This window comes from Cydia strobilella, chromosome 26 (assembly GCF_947568885.1).
Source record: "Cydia strobilella chromosome 26, ilCydStro3.1, whole genome shotgun sequence".
Lineage (NCBI taxonomy): Eukaryota > Metazoa > Arthropoda > Insecta > Lepidoptera > Tortricidae > Cydia > Cydia strobilella.
Genome location: NC_086066.1, coordinates 2,128,089 through 2,150,628, shown reverse-complemented (window position 1 = coordinate 2,150,628; position 22,540 = coordinate 2,128,089). Strand labels below are relative to the sequence as shown.

The window sequence follows — 22,540 nt, the reverse complement described above, 5'->3', positions numbered from 1 at the left end:
TTGTAGGGTGGCCCGGTGGCCCTAAGTATTAGATCTATTTTCTGATTTTTACAGTGCTTTATCCCGAGCCGATGATGTCGTAACACCTAAATTAGGGAAGAGATTCCCTGAAAACTTCTTGTTCGGTGTTGCAAGTTCTGCCTACCAGGTTGAAGGAAGCTGGAATATTGACGGTACGTTTGTTTTAATAAATCCACCCTCTTAGGGAATAAATTCAGGGATAAAAAATATTCTAAGACTTATACCAGGTTCTAAACTAACCGCGTGCCAAATTACATCAATATCCGTGCAGTTGTTTTTGAGTAATTGAGCCATAAACATCCATCATAAATTTAAGAGCTTCGCTCTGCAATCTACATCCAAATTATGCAAACATTAAATGTTAATATATTTTTCCTTTTTTATTGTGGGACGTACCACATTATCACAATCTATATATTGTATATACAGATGTCAATTACAATGAAAAAATCAACGATGATCAATCAAACCCCTGGTCAACGTGGGACTCGAACCCACATCCTTGGATTGCCGGTCCAATGCGTTACCAATTGCGCCAGCTGACCATCCGTCAATCAACGCGAATTCAATCATTGCAACTGTGACGACGTCACTAGCGACATCTGCATATTAAGGTTCACAACCTTGACCACCTCTGAGGACATGCGTTAGCGCATGACTTACCTCCCGACCACACAACATAGTTGTATTAAGCCGGCGCGAGAGATGGCGTTGTTATCAACTTAAATGTTAATATATTTTTCCTTTTTTATTGTGGGACGTACCACATTACCACAATCTATATATTGTATATACAGATGTCAATCACAATGAAAAAATCAACGATGATCAACTCTGATCTGATCTCTGATCTGATGTCTGATTTTTTTTCATTGTGATTGACATCTGTATATACAATATATAGATTATGCAAACATTGGTACTTACACTTTTATGACTTATAACACTTATTAAGGTGCAAGATAGGTTCACGTACTTTCAGAAAGATTGATTGTTACTTTTAATATAACAATAATATTTATGATATTTATCAGCATTTAGCTATCAGTTAACCAGTTGGGTTAAAAAAAATGTTTATTTGAAGTGTGTTTGATAGTTATTTGTGTGTTTGTTTGTTTATTTCTTGATTCAGTAGTAGCTAAGTAGTTAACAATATTCTGAACAGGAAAAGGACAATCTACATGGGACTACTACCTCCACAAACAGCCCGACATCGTCAAGGATTGCACCAACGCCGACGTTACCACCGACTCCTACCGGCTTTTCAAGCGAGACATACAAATGCTAAAACATTTGGGCGTCAAAAGCTACAGATTCTCCTTATCCTGGACTAGAATACTCCCAGACGGAACTACCAATCATATAAACCCACGTGGGATTGCTCATTATAGAAACTTTATAGACTTATTACTAGAAAATGATATACTGCCGCTTGTAACTCTATACCATTGGGATTTACCCGTCGCATTCGGTAAAAAAAGAGGCTGGTTGAATGAAAATACAATAGATAGGTTCGGTGATTACGCGAGAATAGCTTTCCTCGCGTTTGGTGATATGGTAAAGCATTGGATAACTATCAACGAGCCATTTATACACTGTTTATCAAGCTATGAACGTGGTTCATCTCCTCCTTTGATAAAATCTCCTGGAAAAGGGTTTTATGAGTGTGGGAGGAACTTGTTATTAGGGCATGCTAAGGCTTATCATATTTATGATGAGGAGTTTAGGTTTCAAGGGGGAAAGGTGGGGTTGGTGGTGGACGCTCAGTGGCCGATAGCGGCCAGTGGGTCGGAGGAAGATTCGGACGCTGCGAAGGACTACCTGGCTTTTTATGTAAGTTATCTTTAGAACATATATAAATATATAGCGATTTGCAATTAAATCCGGTATTTGTTCGGTCTATTTAATTGGTTCTAACTGACTAATTTTGTAACGAAAATGATTTGCTTGTGATTTGCTTAGTAATATAAAACTATGGATTTGCTTTAGTTATTATAATTGTAGTTAGTTTTAGTTTTATATTCATTTTATAATACTTATTATCTAATAAACAAATCACAGTTATTACTCATAAACAGGCATCGTAAACTGCGAGCGAAATCCATTGAAGTACTAGGGTTGTTACTTAGTCAAGTCAAGTCAAAGTACGTCATTTCAATGGATTTCGCTCGCAGTTTACTATGCCTGCTCATAAATTATCAATTGCCATTAAGTTTGTAAAGAGGCTATTTTTTTTACTAGCCTAATTTAGTGTCCCACTGCTGGGCAAAGGCCTCCCCTCGTTACCTCCACTCGACCCTGTCGTTTGTAGTGTCCCGCCAATCTGGATAAAATGCGTCCAATTCGTCCCGCCAATTCCTTTTCGGCCTGCCTGCAGCCCGGCCAGCACCATCTATGGTGTTCCGTGGGTCTCACTCGGTAACCATTTTGGCCCACCTTTCAGGGTGCATGCGGCAGACATGCCCAGCCCAGTCCCACTTAAGCTTAACGGTCTGGACACCTACATCTACAACTCGAGTTCTGGAGCGCAGTTCCGTGTTTCTGATTCTATCAGTTCTGCGAACACCTAGTATACTGCGCTCCATCGCTCGCTGGCAAACCTTGAGTTTGGACTTTAACGCCTCAGTTAATGACCATGTTTCAGCACCGTAGGTTAGGATAGGCAGGATACACATGTCGATGAGTTTGCGCTTGAGACACAGGGGAAAGGCACCCTTCAATAGCGCCTTCATGGACCAGAAGCTCTTCCAGGCGTTGTCAATACATCTATTGACCTCTATGGTTTGCCTGTTTTCGAAGGAGGCTATCTGGCCCAAGTAAATGTACTCATCAACATACTGTATATCCTGCCCATCTACCGTGACCCTGTGTGTGAAAGAGGCTATAACTCACAAAATACCGATTAGTAGAGTGACAAGGATTTTAGGATAAAATTGATCTCTAAATTAAAATTATGGATAGGGTGTAGATACTTAAACTCATCGGCGATGGCATCGGGGATGAAAAGTGAACTCTCTGCTTAAGGGATAGCAAAAGATGATGGATCGAGATCAGTGGGAGAGGGTGAAAGGGGGGTTGGGCTTTGCCGCAGTGGGACAATATAGGTTTTTAAAAACTCCTTTTTACGTAGGGCCTACGATCGCCAGTTGCCTGATTCCCAGTTGCATTGAACGATTACATAAGTTAGTATCAAATCTCGTTGTAGTTTAAAATGTGTTTGTTCTAGGTGGGAAAATACCTAGACCCAGTGTTCAAAGGCGACTACCCTCTACGCCTGACAGCCCGGGTGGCGGATGCTAGCGCGCGTCAGGGCACGGAATCCCGTCTCCGTCCGTTCAGTGAAGAAGAAAAGGAATACATCCACGGCACTTATGACTTCGTTGGCATTAACCATTATAGCAGCCTGATGGTGTACAGGTAGGTATCTTGTAATTTTAGCTTTCTTGGTTGCCTCTTAAAGTAGCCCAAGCAAGGTCTGCCGAGTCAATTTTGTATTAAGTTGAGGTCTGCAAACGATACTACGATGCATTGCAATTAAGGAAGATACAATCCGGGTTCTTCTATTGGCAACGTAGAATTCAGTCATGTTATTATAAAAAGGACGACTATCTGACCTATCTGACCATCTGAACTAAAGGAGAAGCTAGGTCTTATTGAAATCAGTCGTTTTCTCACGTTTTTATTCGACGCAACGATTAAATATCTAAATATCAAATTATATTTTGTACACAAATTACAAACTCATTGGTATGGGCCGAGGCTCGAACCAAAGTACCTACTTGTGCTGGAAAGCCAGGCACGCCTTAGGTACCTACCTTAGGTTAGTACCTAACCCAGGTAACTAAGGCGTTAGGTGACAGCGACTCTCAACGTCATGCAAGAAATCGAGGAACAAAGAAAAAAAATAACAGATTCCGCCAAATGAGAACCTTTTTGAAGACATTAAAGAACAGAAGTTTTTTTAACATTACAGAAACGAGTCAGTGATCGGAATGTACGAAAAGCCTTCGTTCGACAACGACGTCGGTATTGGCACATACATGAATGACACGTGGCCCGCGAGCTCGTTAGACATGATGAGGGTAGGTAAAGTTTTTTATAATTAAAGTAAGGACACTATAAGTACGTTTCGTATACTGACCCGTCGCCGGTTTCTATCTAGGTATATCCAAAGAAAATTAAGAATTCATAGTGCTCACTCCATACTTACATCGGTTTTGTTACCAATACCAAAGATAGATATAACTCCGTAATAGATGGATACAGTCTAAGGAAAAAACGTGCCTCGAAAATCACGAAAATTTGATTCTCGATCAGATGGCGCCACTAGTTTTGGCCTACACTCGTATAGAGGGCGTTGACTGTTTCGTTTGTTATTTATAATTTTAACGCATACCAGTGAAAGAACATGGGTCAAAATGATATCAAAATAATTAATGCAAATAAAAAAATAATTTATCCATATTTAAATACATTTTATCGTATTTTTATAAATATTTATTTTTAGTTTTAAAGTGTGTCGACAGATGGCAGTGAATTTACTGGGGTTACAAAATTTACTATGACAGTACCGCTCTAGTATAAGTTACTCTATGCCAATACCGATGTATGGAGTGAGCACTCTATGTCTTCTTAATAATCTTTGGTAACAGTCATGAATGAAGGTCAAAAAAAAATCTTGTCAAAACTTGTTTACAGGACAACGCCCCAGGATTTTACTCCCTACTCCTGTACCTCAAGAACACATACAACAACCCCGTTGTCTACATCACCGAAAGTGGTTTCCCTCTGTCATCAGCCGAGGGTCTCGACGATTGGAAGAAAACGAATTATATTAGGAACTATTTAGTCGCTTTGATGGACGCGAGGGCAGACGGGTCTAATTGTCAGGGGTATTTCTTTTGGTCACTGATGGATAGTTTTGAATGGAACAATGGATATGAGTAAGTAATTAGATATATTTAGCATTAGGAATATAAGGAATGAGATTTTAGGGCAGAAAATGTGCTGCGATTCCGAGAATTTACTTTCTCACTCATGATAAATATGTATTTAACATCTTGTAACTTACCTATGTTGAACAAATAAATCTTTGAATCTTTGAATCTTTGATAGAACGCTAGAACGGCCTTTTTTTTATTACGCAGGGGTAAATGCATTTACGCATCTCACCCCCCGGGCTGGGGAAGCCGGGGGGGGTGGTATGTGGGACTCGCTCCTCCCGTACATCCTCTAACCAGAGGATAGGGAGGAGAATACCCACTAACATCCCCTGCGGCGTCACCCTCTCAGACGTTGTATGGGGGCATCATGGGCTCGCGCATTCATTCTTCCACCATGCCCCCCGCCTTTTCCCGGTATTAGAGCGGGGAACCCGCACCAAAGGAGGGGAGAATCAGGGACGCTTCTGATTCTCCCCCCAGACGTGTAGGACCGTGCAATGTGGGCCCCCAACCCACTAGCCCTACCGAGGGAGGACGCGGTTTACAGCAGCGTACTGCGCACGTCTTCTCCCTCTTCGTCTGCGCCGAAGCGGGGGCGCGTCGGTCGCGTCTCCTTCTGCAAGATGACCTCCTCGCAGAAGGAGATTACCGTCTTCACGCTAGAACAGCCTGGGTCCGGGCAGAGGCAACCGACACTTCATTTTCTAAGACAGGTGACAGGTGATCACGTGATGCTTTCTACAGAAAGTGAAGTATCGGATGCCCTGGGCCCGGACCCGGGCCGTTCTAACGTGAGTCATTCCTAAATCGTAGATTTTTTTAAGTAAAATAAGACAGACACAAGACGTTGTTAAAGGACGGCACACCGGATGCCTTCGCGTAGACGTGCACGGTGCACGTTGTAATATACAGATCTTTATATGAAACGCCACACCGCTGACGTCTGCGTTGCGTGCATGTCTCCGACATCTTAGCGTACGCGCGCAGCCAGTGTGTTCTGGCCTTAAGGACGGGGATGTTAATCAGTCCAACATCTTGCTTATATGATCTCGATTCGTAATTCAAAATCGCACAAAAAAGGATAAGTCAAATAATCAGGCAGATCACGCTCCTTCGCAACGTCGCAGGCACAAGGTAGTTGTTTAAATGTTTAGTATGAACAAACTTTTAAAAACTGCCCATATGTGGCTTTCTATCCGCGAAAGGTCCTTATGCACATGGAGTAAGGAACCTTTAGACATGGAACATACGAACACATATTACCTACGATACGAAGCTACTATTATATTTATAAAATAATAATTCATTAAAATAATTAAGTAAGTATTAGGTAAAAAAAACCAATCAAATAATCATAAGCTTATAATCCCATCATCACGGGTAATCTATAACTTAAAATGGCAAAGAATATTAGAATTAACCTATTACTTAAGGGCGTCCGCTAGGTGGCGCGGTTGCACGGAGCAGGCAGGGGTCGGAAACCGGTATTTGCTCCATACAAAAATACCGGTATTATTACGTTCTTTTGTTTATAATTTATTTTTTAATGGGACGTTTTAATAATGCAAAATTGTTTCCTAAATACATGATTCAGTCCTACGTAATGAGCATAAAAAAAATCAAAATATTGGGCTATTTCGGGGTTTTTAAAAAATACCGGTTCCGAGCCCTGGGAGCAGGTGAGCGGGTTAACCAAAAATAGTATGGGCGTTGCTAACTGGCGCGCCCGCGCCAGCTAGCGGACAGCGGACGCCCTCACACCTACCGCTATGTTTCAGGTACAAATTCGGCCTCTACCAAGTGGACTTCGAAGATCCAGACAAGAAACGAACCGCTCGTAAATCCGCGCTGGTGTACAAGGAGATCATACGCACTGGGACTATTGACGTTAACTACGACCCGGATCCGTACGAACATAATGGAACTGTTTATTAAACGAATTTCGAGGGAATCTGCTTGCTTAGATAGTCTCATTGGAAGATCAGCGCTAGAAGCCACAGAGATGAGGCCATTTCGTGGCACTTTAATCTTATTTTATGTTTTCTTTTATATTATGTAATGTCTTGTTTGTTTGTGCTTACGAATAAAATTTTATTCTATTCTATTTCTATTTGAAACATAATTATTTACATATTTGCAAAATCCACGCGCGTAAGTGTAAGAAATTTTAACTGCTTTTTAAAGAAGTTACTCGAAGGCTTGGCGACAAAGAATTACCAACATCCAAAAACCGATTGGACAGGCGTCTAACAATTCGGCCATCCTGACTATCAGTTCGACTACTAACAGTAAACTTACTTGAAAGCCTGGTTGCCGATGATATAAGCGTCGTCGACCGCCCGCGTCACGATACGCTCGTAGTCATGCGTCACATGTTGCTTCTCAGTGCCCGTGATGGCGTCGTGATGCTGCATCATACCTGGAAGAGCAAGCTAAATGTCACTAGGGTCATGAGGAGGGTAAAATAATGTATAGCACCGCTGGGTGACCTTGGTATAGATACATAACCTTGCCATCCGAACGTCACCTTTAAAGCTTTAAGTTAAGCAAAACCGTCAAAGTCAAAAGTCAAAAGCATTTATTTGTTCAACATAGGTAAGGTACATAAGTACAGGTCTCACATAATCATTGTATCACTATGTTGTGCCGTAAGGCGTACAATTTTCCATTTATGGACTGTGGCTGCATGCTGAGCACAGTTACCATTACTTATCAAAATCATCTAACAAAAATTCACTTACACTATTATTTATTATTTTATTTATTTACGAGAACGGTTTACACCAATTACACTTGCCATTTACGTAATATTAACACACTTATACAAAAGTAACAGTGCAGAAATTATTCATCATTCACTCGTTCATATTCTCACAGTAAGCGAGGCACCTGGACGCTAGCTTAGACCAGGAATCAGTAAATAAATCTACTTGTAGATCGTTACTCAGAAACCCGTAACTATAACACTATAATATGCTTTGTCAATTAAAAATTTAAATAACTTACTTTTAAAACTAATCATGTCATCTGTATTTCTTAGCTCATTTGGAATTTTATTAAAAATTCTTTCTTGTGGCCCTCATAAAAAAAGGTTGAGTACCTCTGATGGAGAGCAACGATCGCGAAGGGATTTATTCTAGTTTTTTTAATTAATAACAAAGTGAGTGAAATAAAAGACAGAGATTAAGAAAACTGAAATTCGGACGGGTTTTCTGATTAACCCTTTAAACGCCACGTCTATCGTGAACCTTGATAGTGAAGCTTGATATGGGCTGTGCCCGCGTCAGTTGACGTCTTTGGCGGGCAAAGTGTTAAATAATGGTTCAGTTCCACAATTTGCACCAGGCTAACAGCACCCGATAGAGGTAAAAACAATATGTAGGTACTTACCCATAGCACTCTTAAGCTCATTTAGAATGAACATGTTGGATTCGGGCAGATTCGTTAGGCTTTGCAACATTTTGAAGGTCTGAGAAAAAAAAAATACAATTATGTCTAAACAAACCAAACTCTATCTTATATTTATTTATACTTTATTGCACATAAAATAAGTACAAATGGTGGACTTAATGCCTTAAGGCATTCTCTACCAGTCAACCACTGGGCCAAAAAGAACATGGAATTATACATGGAATTAGACTTTTTGTGATGCGACAATTTGGTAAAGATAGTTCATATCATAAAGTAGATCACGGAACTACGTAGGAAGTGGCGCCTTCAATAATTTTCTACAATTTCTTGTGTGTCTTGCCATTGTGAACCTTTTCGGAAAGCACGAAGGTTGATATTGCGCCATGCCCATTGTGTGCATGCTAGAGGGAGATACCTGTAAAAAGTTGTTGGTCTCTCTCTCCATCCTCTTGGTGGTGGGGCGGGAGGTGTAGTAGCCAGTCCAGTAGGCGGTCGAGTCAGATGCGTACGGGAAGAAGTCATCTTGCTTGATGGGTAAGGTTGGGCTGCAGAAACACAATGATAATAAATTAAGAGGAAATAGTACATTGTGCAACGAGGGAGGGGGGCAGGGGGGTGGGGGTAAGTGAAATTTTGCAAACGAGGTTTTTAGATGCACGACAGCAGGCTGGAGTGCATTAAACTCGAGATTGCAATATTCTTACCCCCGGAGTTACACACAATATTCTTCATCACACTTGCGAAGAAAAAAACTACATTTTAAGCGAAATAATTCTTAAATACGATGACATTTCAAACATTCGTCCGCCATATTGTCATTCTTTGACATCGAAGGCCCAAAACTATCGCCATTCAGCCACGATTCAAAATTGTGTAAAAATATTTTAAACGGCTATTTAATTAATCAAATTAAATATTTTTTAACAAACAATAAAACTAAATTATAAACGTAAGTATTTTAAAAGTAAATCCAAAGTAAATCCCAAATATACCTACTTGGTACGTACGAATTAGTGATACTTAGTACAATTTAAAAAAACTCCTCGGGAGAACTTTTTTACAATTTATAACTCCCGCGGGAACAATATATGCCTTCATCCTTTATTCTTTATTCTTTATTGTATTGCAGTCATGTTCATAATACATTAGGTATTACAGTTTGAGGACATGTTGTAGGTACATGACACCCTGTCAGGGCACTCAATTTTCTTAAGTCTAGGTAAAATTACATGCATCTCATACAAATAGCAATAAAATCTATATTTATAACTTTATATTTTATCGACGTTTATGCAACGTTAAATGTCAAGTTCGTTTAGAAAATTAGTAAAATAATAAAATAATGATGCTAAATATTAAATGTCCAGGTTAATTTATAAATAGATTTAAATAATGTGAAACAATATAGTTAATGTTAATTAACTATATGTTATTTTAGAAAAGTCCTTCAGTATACCTTCATGAAATAAGATCTTTTTCGATGAAATAAGGTTTTTCATGTGGGTCACTTCACTGCAGATCATCATTCGCTTGCCCTTGTCCCATTCACTTAGAACGGCGTAGCATGTCTTTTTCTTCCATACCTCTCTGTCACCCGTCATCTCATCATTCACTTGCGTTCGTTTCATATCATCTCCCACACAGTCCATCCACCTTTTCCTCGGTTTTCCTCTCCTCGTACCTCCCTCCACATTCATTCTTTACCTTCCTCGTCACATGACTCATCCCTCCGCATCACATGCCCGTACCATGCTAGGCGATTTGCCCTTACTTTTTTTGTTCACTTCATTGCACATTAGTTTGTTATTAATAAAACAAAGATCAGTTCATGTCCTCATGAGTTCAATAGCGGTAATGGGTTGAAACGAAAATGCAACCATCGCTTTTGATTGGAAACCGCCGGATGGAAGCCGGAGTGGCTCCGGGCGGCCTGTACACAGTGACGGTCCCTCGAGAGCGAGCTACGAGCGGACAGGAAGGCGTGGCGCGAGCTTGTGAAGACCCTCGACACCTCTGGGGTGCCTTAGGACAACAACAAACAATAGGTTGAAAGAAACTTACTTGGCATCCTTAACTGCCTTCAAGTAGCAGGTAGGAGTAGAGTAGAACAGCTTCACCTTCAGATTCTCCTTGGCCGCTTTTAGGTTGGCGTGTCTGTGAAAACATTTAATATTATCGTTATTTTATCGGTAAATAGCGCAAAGTGTTAGCCCTGTTAAGTATATTCCTATGCCATGGTTACGTTTCCCTGGACAAATCTTAAACCCCTGATTTTCATGAATGTTTGTGGTAGCATGGCTGCCCTAAGGCTGCATTTCTACCAGATATATGCGAGGATGCGAAGCAGAATACAACGTGTGCAACGTGCAAAGCAAAATTAGTAAAAAGGAATGTTGTTAGATAACTGATAGTTCATGAATACATAATTAATTCAAGACAGAAAATCAGGTGACCTAATTATCAAATTAAGTAAGTTTCGAGAAAAAAGTTACCCTGCACCATTTTAAATAAAATATGATGGCGTAGAAAACATTGTTTAACCCGCGTCTAAGGAGAGACTAAGAAGAGAAGTAAAGATTTTTTGGTTATAATAGGTACAGGCTCAACAGTTTTTCAGTTAAAAGGCCGGTAACGATTTGAAAACGCGCGAAGGAACGACTTTTACACAGTAACCGAAGGCCGGCCCCTGCGTGAAATAACGTGACCGCCATATTAATAGTCATGCGTATTATTAACAGGCATCGTAAACTGCGAGCGAAATCCATTGAAGTACTAGGGTTATTGTCAAGTCAAAGTACGTCATTTCAATGGATTTCGCTCGCAGTTTACGATGCCCGATTATGAAACGCTATCTACAAGAGAAATTGTCACTTGTTTTGAAGTAATTTCTGGAGAAAATTGATTTCATCTAACTTTCATTTACACTACTTCAAAGTCATAATAACAAAAATTAAGTGTATTAAAGGTGGAGTACAGGATATGTGTAATATAAATTTACCATTTTTAGCAGTCCAAACTTTACGAAATTTACAAATAAGTGCGACATAATCAGTGCTTTACGCGCGTTTACCTAAACATCCTTCAGAAAAAAATAATTACTAATTTAGCGAGTCTGTTTTCAAAAAAATGATCGATTAAAGGCAAGATAAGAAGACGTGCTAATAAAAACCAGTACTTGTAATTTCTATAAGGTAACAAAAGGTGTAAAATTTCACGGACTAAATCTATAAATTTTACATTTTTGCGACTAAAATGGTTACCGGCCTCTTAAGTCCGAAAAACTGCTCTCTTCAATTAAACATAATATTATTATTTTTTATTTTACCTTTGCGACTTGCAATCCGGAGGTCGCGGGTTCAAACCCCGGCTCGTACCAATGTGTTTTTCGGAACTTATGTACGAAATATCATTTGATATTTACCAGTCGCTTTTCGGTGAAGGAAAACATCGTGAGGAAACCGGACTAATCTCAACAAGGCCTAGTTTCCCCTCTGGGTTGGAAGGTCAGATGGCAGTCGCTTTCGTAAAAACTAGTGCCTACGTCAATTCTTGGGATTAGTTGCCAAGCGGACCCCAGGCTCCCATGAGCCGTGGCAAAAATGACGGGACAACGCGAGGAAGATGATGAAAGATATTTTTTAATGGTAAATAGGTAAGCATCTCTACAATCTCACATGATGGTACGTAAAGTGGGAATAAGGTAGAAGATGGAGTAGGTATTAGTTTAAAATCTGTGTAAGACCATTAAACGACGTATTAAAGCGTCCCTGTGTGTTCAAGAGGTATCTCACTTGATAAGTTTGTCCAAATTGTCGAACCACAAGGAAGCGTCCATAAACGTAAAGTCACCTCCCATGGTCACCAGTACGTTGTTGCTTCTATAATACGTGGATTGAGCTAGCACGAACTCAAGAAACGTTGTAACCTAATGGACAAATTGGTTTTATGTAGGTACTGACTAAGGTTTTCAATGGAGTTGGCAACTGTCAAAGGTTTGCAGAGATGGAGCCATCATAGCTTGCCCCTTTTTCTATGAGATTTGGCTTAGGCTTAATTGAAAAAAAAAAATTACACAATTCTAGGGATTGACAGGGCAAGCTATGCTGGCGCCATCTGCTAATTATTTCGACCGGCCAACCCCATTTTTCAGGATTTATTAGGGTTCTTGCCCCCAAAAAAAATTCAGCGACAGTGTGCAAGTGCCATCATAAATGTAAATTTCCTATAAAAGAAAATGGCACTCTCACACTTTGTTAATGCAAAGTGTGTGCAGAGTTAGCTTAGACGATTTCTGTATGTTTCCCGATTTCTGGATGACAGTTGAAGCAAATTGCATAATTGTTTATTGGGTAACAGGGGTAAACAACAAACAAAAACAACAAAATTACGCAACACACACATAGGGGGAAAGTGTTTTGCTATTTAAATTATGAACTATTTGAGCGAGAACACTAAAATCCCGTCACCTACAAAGATTTGATTCATACAAAATTCGCTCTGAAACAAGTGGCTCTTTCAAGACCTGTCAGGCCACTTTTCCACTACAGCAAAAGTATATCTACCGTATTTTTGTGTTTTTGTGCGTGTGTTAAGCGCGCTCCAGACTACGCGGCGCGAAGGCGCGAACACGAGTGTGGAGTCGATTTCGCTGATAGGCGAATTAGGCGAACTTGGCCCTTGGAGGGCCCTTTAAGTATAAGATTACCTTAACTCTACCCATTGATATTGCTAGTTAAAAATACCAAACAAGTTTGCATACTCTTATTTCGGTAAAAAAAGCCCGTACTTTTTGTCCTTGAGCAAGCTAATTAAATACTGCATATGAAAAATATGTCTAATTCTTAGGTCACCTGAATTTTCAAAATTTCTTGATTTCATTTTATTTAATCGTATGGCGTATATATATACATAAACATTCTATATAAAATTAGATAATAGTCTAAATAAAATAATTAAAAATCCACATTCATGGTCCCGAGCCACGAGATTACGTCAGGTGTTAAACAGATCTTCCGGGGGGCCTGCAAATGAGTGCAGAGGGCAGCGCTGTATAATATGCTCAACGGTTTGAACCTCTTTACCACAGTCGCAGAGAGCAGAGTCCCGCCAGCCCCATTTATGACGAAAATAGTTACAGCGTCCGTGACCTGTCCTCAGTCTGTTTACAGTTTACACGACACTAGAGTTTTCGTGGCAGGCAAAAGCCGTCTGGTTTCGCTGTGGGATCTATGGCTTGTAGGGTAGTTCCAGCAGTAGCTTTGCTCCACTCGTTCTCCCAGCTCTGGTTGACGTCAAAATCACTCAGTTTTTGGGCTGCAACGCATGTTGGGTTGCGAGACTTAAGGCGCTGGGGTGGGCTGGGGTGGGCAGAAGAGCTGGTGGCAAGGTAGAGACTGTTGCGCTTGTTCTCTTTTTAGCGCTTGCAGTCTACGCAGATGCAGCGGAGCAATATGGCTGAGCATCGGGAGCCAATAAAGTGGCGTTGATTTAATTGTGCCTGATACGCATCGCATTGCTTCATTCAGCTTGGTGTCCACTTTCTGAACATGTGCGCCCTCTAGCCATACTGGAGCACAATATTCGGCTGCTGAGAAGACCAGTACTGTAGCCGACGTACGTAGGCAATCAGCAGATCCGCGAGGCAACCTTTAAGTCACTTTATGGAGACGTTCTTAGTAGGTCAACGTTCTATCCAGTGTCACTCCAAGGTACTTCGGATACGGGTTGTACTTCAACAGATTTCCATTAAGAAATACAGCCGGTTGGTATTTAGTTGCCAAACCGGTTATTATGGTGAAAACATGCCACTCCCGTCTTGCTTGCACTGGGTATTAAGCGCCATGCACTGAAGTACTTAATGAGTTCCACTAAACCTGACGACAACACTTCCTCACCTGACTTGAAATCTTTACTCCGGTAAACAAGTGCTATATCATCCAAGTAAATGAATTTAGTGGACTCAGTAGATGGCAAGTCGTGAATATAGGTTGAAAAAGACAGAGCGGCTTTTGGCATCACCAAGGTAGGAGGTAGTAGAGTCTCTATCGCTAAGCATTATGTCTGCCATTTCTCTGCTTGGGATAGCCTTGAGAATCTTATAAATCAAGCCTTGCTTCCATGCAGACAGTATCATATGCCGCAGTCAGGTCCACAAAGACTGCAGTAGACTTTAGCTGTTTCTGAAACCCTGCTTCAATATGTGTGGTCAGTATTAAATCACATTTACAATCGGGTCTAACGCGAATTTATTTACCGACGTTTCAACACAGGTTCCTTTGGTCGTGGTCGCGGGTCGCAGCTAACTGACGTGTCAGCAAAATGTCGAAACAGAGATTTGTGTGACTACCCGACGAAAAGTGCATGAGAAAGTTTGGGGTAGACCTCACATTTTTAAACAACCCTCTACACATACAGTACCGGCCAATAATATATCACCTTTGAGTGTTTTTGTATGAGCTTGTATAGAGTAAACAATATAGGTTAATTTGTAGATTGCATATTTTACTGGTCATTTTATACAAATACCTATATGATGAATATTGCAATGAAATACTGTGAATTATAATAGGATACTCAGCATATTACTAAAAAAACCTCTAGTAAAAAAATGAAGTTAACAATACATTTAAAAAAAAACCTCTATGAAAAAACCATTACATGAGACCAATTTTTCTCATCCCCCGTACAAAGGAATACTACTAGACTACCTAAAGCAGTGAGGTGGAAGTCACTCACAAATATAAAAAAAAAGTTATACCGTAAAAACATGGAGGTGATATGGCCGGTACTGTAAATGTTATCTAATTATTGTCAATAATCCGACACGCAACACTCACAACATCCACGCACACATCCGAAGATCCCTTGGCCTTAACTTCAGGATCACCGGTCTAAAGTTTTCGGGTTTGTCGTCCATTTTGCCAGGCGTCAGGGTTGCGATGACTTTGAATTCCCTTGGAAGGCAGTTGTTCCGTACAATGTAGTCGAAGAGGGAGTAAGCCAGCTTACGTTTGATTTAATTATACTGTTGTACAGTGAGCAGCAGAAGTTGCTAAGCGGGCCAGGTGTTTAAAATGATCTTGACGCGACTTTAAATTTACGTAAATAAGCGTGATATATCAAGCAGCTTCCATTTAGGTAGTACTAAACTGTGGTTGAAATAGTGCAATTTTATATTTGTAAATTATGAGAAAATCCGTGCAATAATACTCAACAACAACAACTGTGTATGATCTTGTATAATTTGCGTGCAGACTCACTTTATAAGCTTGTCAATGTTGTTAAACTGCAGGGATGCGTCCAAATATCTGAAGTCATCCCCCATCGTCACCAGGATGTTGTTGGTTCGGTAGGCTTTCGACATGTTTGCGGCTACCTCTAGGAACGTTGCCACCTGCAAGCGCGTTGCTGTTATCGACGCGACAACGACATGATAGAGCAAATGTCACTCTTGCCAACAAAATATAGGGTAACATTCTCTTTTTTTAAAGAAACAGACGATATATCCTGCTGCCATCACGTCTACAATTGCGTCCATCATACGCCCAGAGATCGCTGAGCTAACGCGTGCACACCAATTATGATTACCTACCTACTGTGACTGTGTCAAGTCAACGTAGCACAAAGGGTTCCGAAAGAATTCCTATAGGGTTTAATGACGCTTTTCTGTCAAATTTGTATTGTATTTAACATTTTAATATACAATAAAACAACATAAGTACCTACAACTGGTATAAAATATCACAATCTAAATTACAAACTCAAATCACTACAAACATGGAAATTATAGAAACGAATGTGTAGGACTATAGTCTGTATCTTTAGGTATTTAAAAGAATGTAAGCAAACCACAACTAGGTAATTTATTGAGCAAGAAAATTGTTCAAGTCAATTAATTTAACTCGATGTACCAAAACTTACAGAAGTTTTACTATTACGACTTACTCAATCTGGATGATTTGATTAGTCAATGGTAATTTAGTCTTATAATATTTGCTATTACTTTGCCCTAGTAAAGAACCTAAAACGGGATAGAAAATTTAGCCAGTTGAGGGTAGATCAAACATAACACGATAAAATGAAATAGGTTAAAGCCAGAACGATGAGGAATAGATCCAGGCAGTTTTCTACTTGGTTTATTTTTCTACTGATAAATGTTTCAAATGCCCGAAAATGTAAAAACACATTGTTTACATAAAGAAGAATAAAGAATAAAGATCATTTATTTTCAGCTAAAGGTTACAGACATTCCAGGGGTCTCCGCACTAGGCAGTTACACACACACGCACACGCACACACACACACACACACACACACACACACACACACACACACACACACACACACACACACACACACACACACACACACACACACACACACACACACACACACACACACACACACACACTCACACACACTCACTCACTCACACACACTCACTCACACTCACTCACACACACACACACACACACACACACACACACACACACACACACACACACACACACACACACACACACACACACACACACACACACACACACACACACACACACACACACACACACACACGCGCGCACGTTATTTAACTACCTAAAGATACAGATTATAACTCGGAAACTATAGTAAACCGATATTTTTTTTACTGGCGCTTGCAGAATCTAAAAACTTAGCTTTAATTTCGGATTCAGTTCCTACATTGTCTGTATTTGTGCCTGTGCCTGTTTAACTTATAATTATACAATAACTACTCAACCTCAAAATTTTACTAGATACAGTGAACAGCAGAAGTTATCGAATTTAAACTGTTGTGAGACATACTCACATTAAATAATTAACATGTCGCGCGAGTGACTAAAACAAGTGAGTATACCGTAAAAATAATTTAACAGCAGAAGTTGCTAAGCGGGCGAGGTGTTCAAAATTACTTTGACACGCTTTTAGGGCCCGTTGCACCAACCACAGTTACATACTGATCAACGTCACGCAGCAGAGATCTATGAAACTTCCCATACATTAAAATTTAATAAAAGCGAACGCTTTAATTGCAACCGACCCTAATTCTCTTAACAATAAAGTCGCGTCAAGATCGTTTTGAACACCTCGCCCGCTTAGCAACTTCTGCTGCTGCCTGTACTCAAATAATATAGACCATGTAAGAATGCATTTTGCGTCTTTGTTGCTCAGGGACTCAAAGTACGATAAGTTTAAGTTCCTTTACAAAAATTACAAGAACAAATAAATACATGAAAGCTAACCTCTACATGTAAAAATGCAAATTCACATCCTTGACACTACTGACAAAACTGGCTACCAGACTATAGTAAAACGTAGTGATTATATTCTCTTTGAACTACAGTTTTGAATATGTACTAGGATAATAAGAAGATAAATAGAGTTAAACCAAGCTAACTTTGCTGCGAATTTGATAACACACTGTGGAAGGGTTATTTTAAACGTCATCTTGTCATAGACATTTGACGTTCTCTGATATTAAATACGCTGCAGAGTTAGCTCGGTCTCTTTTACCTTAGCGTCGGCATTGTACATAGGCGAGGAGACATCGTCTATAATCGGCTCGTCGTTGCATAACACGTCGAAACAGAAGCCGGCAGGGGGTGAGTACGTGTTGTACAGCACGCCGGTAAAGATGTCGGATGCCTTGCCTGGAACAACAATTAAACTTACTTTTTAACCGACTTCAAGATTTCAAAGGAGGAGGTTCTCAATTCGGTTGTATACTTTTTTTTTTGTTTTTTTTTTTTTTTTAATGTTTGTTACTCCATAACTCCGTCATTTCTGGACCGATTTTGAAAATTCTTTTTTTGATTGTAAGTATATACATACAGATTGGTCCCGTTTTTGTCAAAAAGCAGTTCTGATGATGGGATCCATGAGGAATCGAGGGAACTCCTCAAATGTTAAAGGCATACATATAGTGATTTTAGTATTTTCATCAACAAATCAAGCACTTATATTTAAAAAAGTGACATTTGATGAAGTGGAACTGCTGATGATGATCAGAACGGAACTCTTCAATGACGCATAGTTCACGTTTGGCGATTTGTCCTCTTCGTTATGTTTGTTAAGCAAGTTAGGTTTTCAAGAAACATTTTGTCAAGCTCGAGTTCTGATGATGGGATCCACGAGGAATCGAGGGAACTCCTCAAATGTGAAAGGCATACATATAGTGATTTTTGTATTTTTATAAACAAATCCAGCACTTCCATTTTAAAAAGTGACATTTGATGAAGTGGAACTGATGATGATGATCAGAATGGAACTCTTTAATGACGCATTGTTTACGTTTGGCGACTTGTCCTCTTCTTTATGTTTGTTAAGCAACTTAAGTTTTTAAGACATATTTTTGTCAAGCTCGAGTTCTGATGATGAGACCCACGAGGAACCGAGGGAACTCCTCAAATGTGAAAGGCATACATATAGTGATTTTTGGATTTTCATCAACAAGTCCAGCATTTACATTTAAAAAAGTGACATTTGATGAAGTGGAAACTGCTGATGATGATCAGAATGGAACTCTTCAATGACACATAGTTCACGTTTGGCGATTTGTTCTCTTCCTTATGGACCCAGACCTAAACTTAACTTGGACCCGGACTCGGACCCGGACCCGGGTCTGAACATGGACCCCAACTCGGACCCGGACCCGGACCGAACTCTGACCCAAACTTGGACCCGGACAGCCCGACACGGACCCGGACTCTGATCCGGACCAAGACCCGGACCCGGAAATGCTACCAGAAAAGTGGGTTAGGTGGGTGGTTGGGTTTTGAACAGCGATTCTCACAGAACAGAACTGCTATCAGAAAAGTAGGTTAGGTTAGAGCTGTGATTGTGATCCTTACAGAAACGAAATGATATCAGAAAAGTAGGTTAGGTTAGGTTAGAACTGCGATCCTTACAAAAACGAAATGCTACTAGAAAAGTGGGTAGTTTTACCTCCTTTTCTACATAATTAGGCAAAAGATGCTTTCTTTTTCATTTCATTGTCTGGAATCTAAGAGTGCACCATCAACAATAAGTGAACTTTTAGCGGCCCCCATTGAAGTCGGTTTTTTTTTTCTTAAAAATTATTTTATGTCTGTTTTTTTGTATCGTTGGCGTAAGTGTCGCCAGTAACTCATAATTTTAATTTAAGTCAGGTCCCCACCGAAAATCACCGCCACGGATTGCCGCGACATTGTGCTGGAGGGGGTCCTATTTTAGCGTCCAATGTATTATTTATGTCTAACTAGTTTTTATTTATGCAAGGACGTCGCCAGCTGATGGGCCGCAGGGAGCAGTTGATATGGCCGATTGTATAAAACACCATTTTCTCACCTAGATCGTCGCTACCTCGCCACAGCATCTCCATAGTTCGCTCTCTGAGCCGACGAGCCTTGTCCTGGTAGTCGATGCGGCCGAGGAACAGGCCGTCATAGCCCATGGACGCCAGATTGGCGGCGAACTCCCGCGAGTGCCCGAACGGGTCGATCTGCCACCCGACACGCGGACGCCCACAGTCGCCGAACGTATCATTTAATTTTCTGGAAATAAATAAATTTAACAAATAAAAATCGACCAATAGAACACCGAAAAATAAAATATTGTCGGAGTTGTCGGACAGAACCAAATACATAAAGTATAAAATTTCTGTTTCCGCCCGCGGGATCGAACCGGGGGCCTTGTGCGTGTGAAGCACACGTGATAACATAGAAAACACCCATGACTCAGGAACAAATATTTGTGTTCATCACACAAATAAATGCCCTTACCGGGATTCGAACCCAGGACCATCGGCTTCACAAGCCGGGTCATTATACCCACTAGGATTTAGTGATGCTTAGCAGCACACTGCATGTATAATATAATTGGCACGCCTGCATGCAGGTTGAATATGTTTGTGGAACTATTGTATTTTTAAGACCTTTTATTGTAACCATGTTCTTGCAAATAAAAATTTATGATTATGATTTAGGCCAGACCGGTCGTCGATATTAATACAGTGTGAGAACGACCAATCTAAATATCATACGCGTGATATACTTATTGCAGCGTAAGTACATAAGTAAGTAAATATTCTTTAACGTGCACCATAAAGTTGTACTTGTATAATACTGCTGTAAGTTAAGCTTATTGTACACTACTGTAAAAAAAATTTAACTGCGACAATAAATGTTTTTTTTTATTTATTTTAAAGTTAAAAAACGTGAGTGAAATGTCTTTAAAAAACCCGTAGGGGTCGGATTAAAAACTAACTAATTAAGTCCGACTCACGCTTGACTGTACACTACTGTTTTTTTTACTGCGACAATAAATGACTTTTTATTTTTATTTTTAAAATATTGTCATCGGTTACCGCGATAGTTACTCATGAAATAAAACTATGAAAACGGATTATATCGCGCATATTGAATTTATAATACATCCCGACGTTTCGAACTCTTTACAGCCAGCCAGTTTTTTTATTCAATATACGCGATATAATCCGTTTTCATAGTTTTATTTTATTTTTAAAGTTAAAAAACGTGAGTGAAATGTCTTTAAGAAACCCGTAGAGGTCGGATCAAAAACTAAGTAATTAAGTCCGACTCACGCTTGACTGCACATTTCTTATAGGTTTTCCTGTAATCTATAGTTAAAGAACTATTTAGAATAGAATAGAATAGAATAGAAATAATTTATTCGTTAGCACACACAAATAGAAAATGTATTTGGTGTATTTATTTCAAAATTTTAGACCCAGTAGTTTCGGAGATAAAGGGGGCGGGGAGGGAATGGTCATTTTTTGCCTATTTTCTTGAATAACTTCTAAACTGTTTATCCTAAAATTATTAAAAAAAAATTACATATTTAAAATTCTCACAATGAGGTCTTTCATTTGATATGTAACACGATATAGTTTGAAAAACTTTATTTTTTAATTTTCTTATTTACCCCCAAAAGTGGCCCCCATGTCTTTGGGTCACTAACTTACATATTACATATGTATACCAAATTTCAACCTAATTGGTCCAGTAGTTTCGGAGAAAATAGGCTGTGGCAGACGGACAGACAGACAGACACACAGCCAGACGCACGAGTGATCCTATAAAAGTTCCGTTTTTACCTTTTGAGGTACGGAACCCTAAAAATACACAGAAAGCGAAATACAAGCTTAAGACTAGGTAACAACAGGCGTACTCAATTACAAAAATATCAGCTAATGTAGATGGCGCTTCAGATGGCGCTGCCTCACCAGGGGTAAACCCGGAACTTCACGGACTTAGGACAAGCCACCCACCACTTCTAGAATATTTGACTACTGACGTATGACGCTTCAGTTACCATAAGCCATACTGTGATATATGTACATGTATAGTTACGCAGGTACATACATAGACACGTATTACAGCTGATCGCTCGGTCAGTGAACTCGCGGGTAGGTTAAGATTTTTCATAGTTCAATGTCATAATTTGGTGGTAGTTGTAACTTGTCTTCGAATATATCTTTGAATACGAACAGACGTGCATTTGCCTTTTTAATTAGTTATCCCAATATTCCTGGCTCCTATATATCTCACATACAAGGCGTGTCCGCTGATGTAAATGGCGCTTTCGCAATTACCACAAGCTATAATGACGCCATAAAGCACCGTCTTTCAGCTGTCAAACTGGACTAGCAAAAGTAACGACGAAATTTGAATATCGCGCCTTTTTCTACTGTCAAGTTGGGTGTGTTTCACTATACAAGCCCAATCGTAACAGTTTAGAGTCAAACCAAGAAAAATGCAGAGATTTTGACAGCACACGCAGTGCAGGTGTTATGACGTATAAATAGGACTTCTGGTTCGAACGCCATCTTGATAGTAGCCTCGTGATTAATTACTTTGTTTTTTGCTCATTAATATTGTTTAAAGTGTAATATCGATAGCTTTATTATACAGTAATCTAATGTAGTAGTGTGCAGTGAATGGAGAATTAATCTCAAAGCGTGTTTAACCACCATTTTGGAGTCAACGGCCGGTAGTCCACGTGCTTCTCGTAAAATCCAGCTATCGGTTTTACGAGTCAACTACAAATAATAACAACCGAACAACGTCGTGCTCTAAGAGCATTTGGTATTTCTACCTCTAACCGTGTCTGGCTAGAGCCCTAGAGGCCCATTATTTGATTATTTACCG

The 22,540-nt window shown here is 39.8% G+C and overlaps 1 protein-coding gene and 1 non-coding gene across 4 annotated transcripts in view; both read right to left on the bottom strand.

Annotated features, from left to right (window-relative positions):
- Positions 1–22,540, bottom strand: part of LOC134753142 (lysosomal alpha-mannosidase-like) — a 50,480-nt gene that overhangs the window by 10,512 nt on the left and 17,428 nt on the right. For 2 of the 3 annotated variants that reach the window (XM_063688929.1, XM_063688931.1), the window contains exons 6-12: positions 19,719–19,924; positions 17,907–18,043; positions 12,167–12,300; positions 10,437–10,529; positions 8,791–8,920; positions 8,355–8,433; positions 7,263–7,383 (exon numbers count right to left, since the gene is read on the bottom strand). In XM_063688929.1, coding sequence (XP_063544999.1) covers positions 7,263–7,383; positions 8,355–8,433; positions 8,791–8,920; positions 10,437–10,529; positions 12,167–12,300; positions 17,907–18,043; positions 19,719–19,924 — 900 coding nt within the window. Of the gene's footprint in view, positions 1–7,262; positions 7,384–8,354; positions 8,434–8,790; positions 8,921–10,436; positions 10,530–12,166; positions 12,301–15,634; positions 15,769–17,906; positions 18,044–19,718; positions 19,925–22,540 lie in introns of all 3 variants that reach the window. The other variant, XM_063688930.1, reaches the window with a different exon arrangement.
- Trnaa-ggc (transfer RNA alanine (anticodon GGC)) lies at positions 495–566 on the bottom strand. Its single transcript has one exon. It is a non-coding gene; the product is annotated as a tRNA-Ala (tRNA).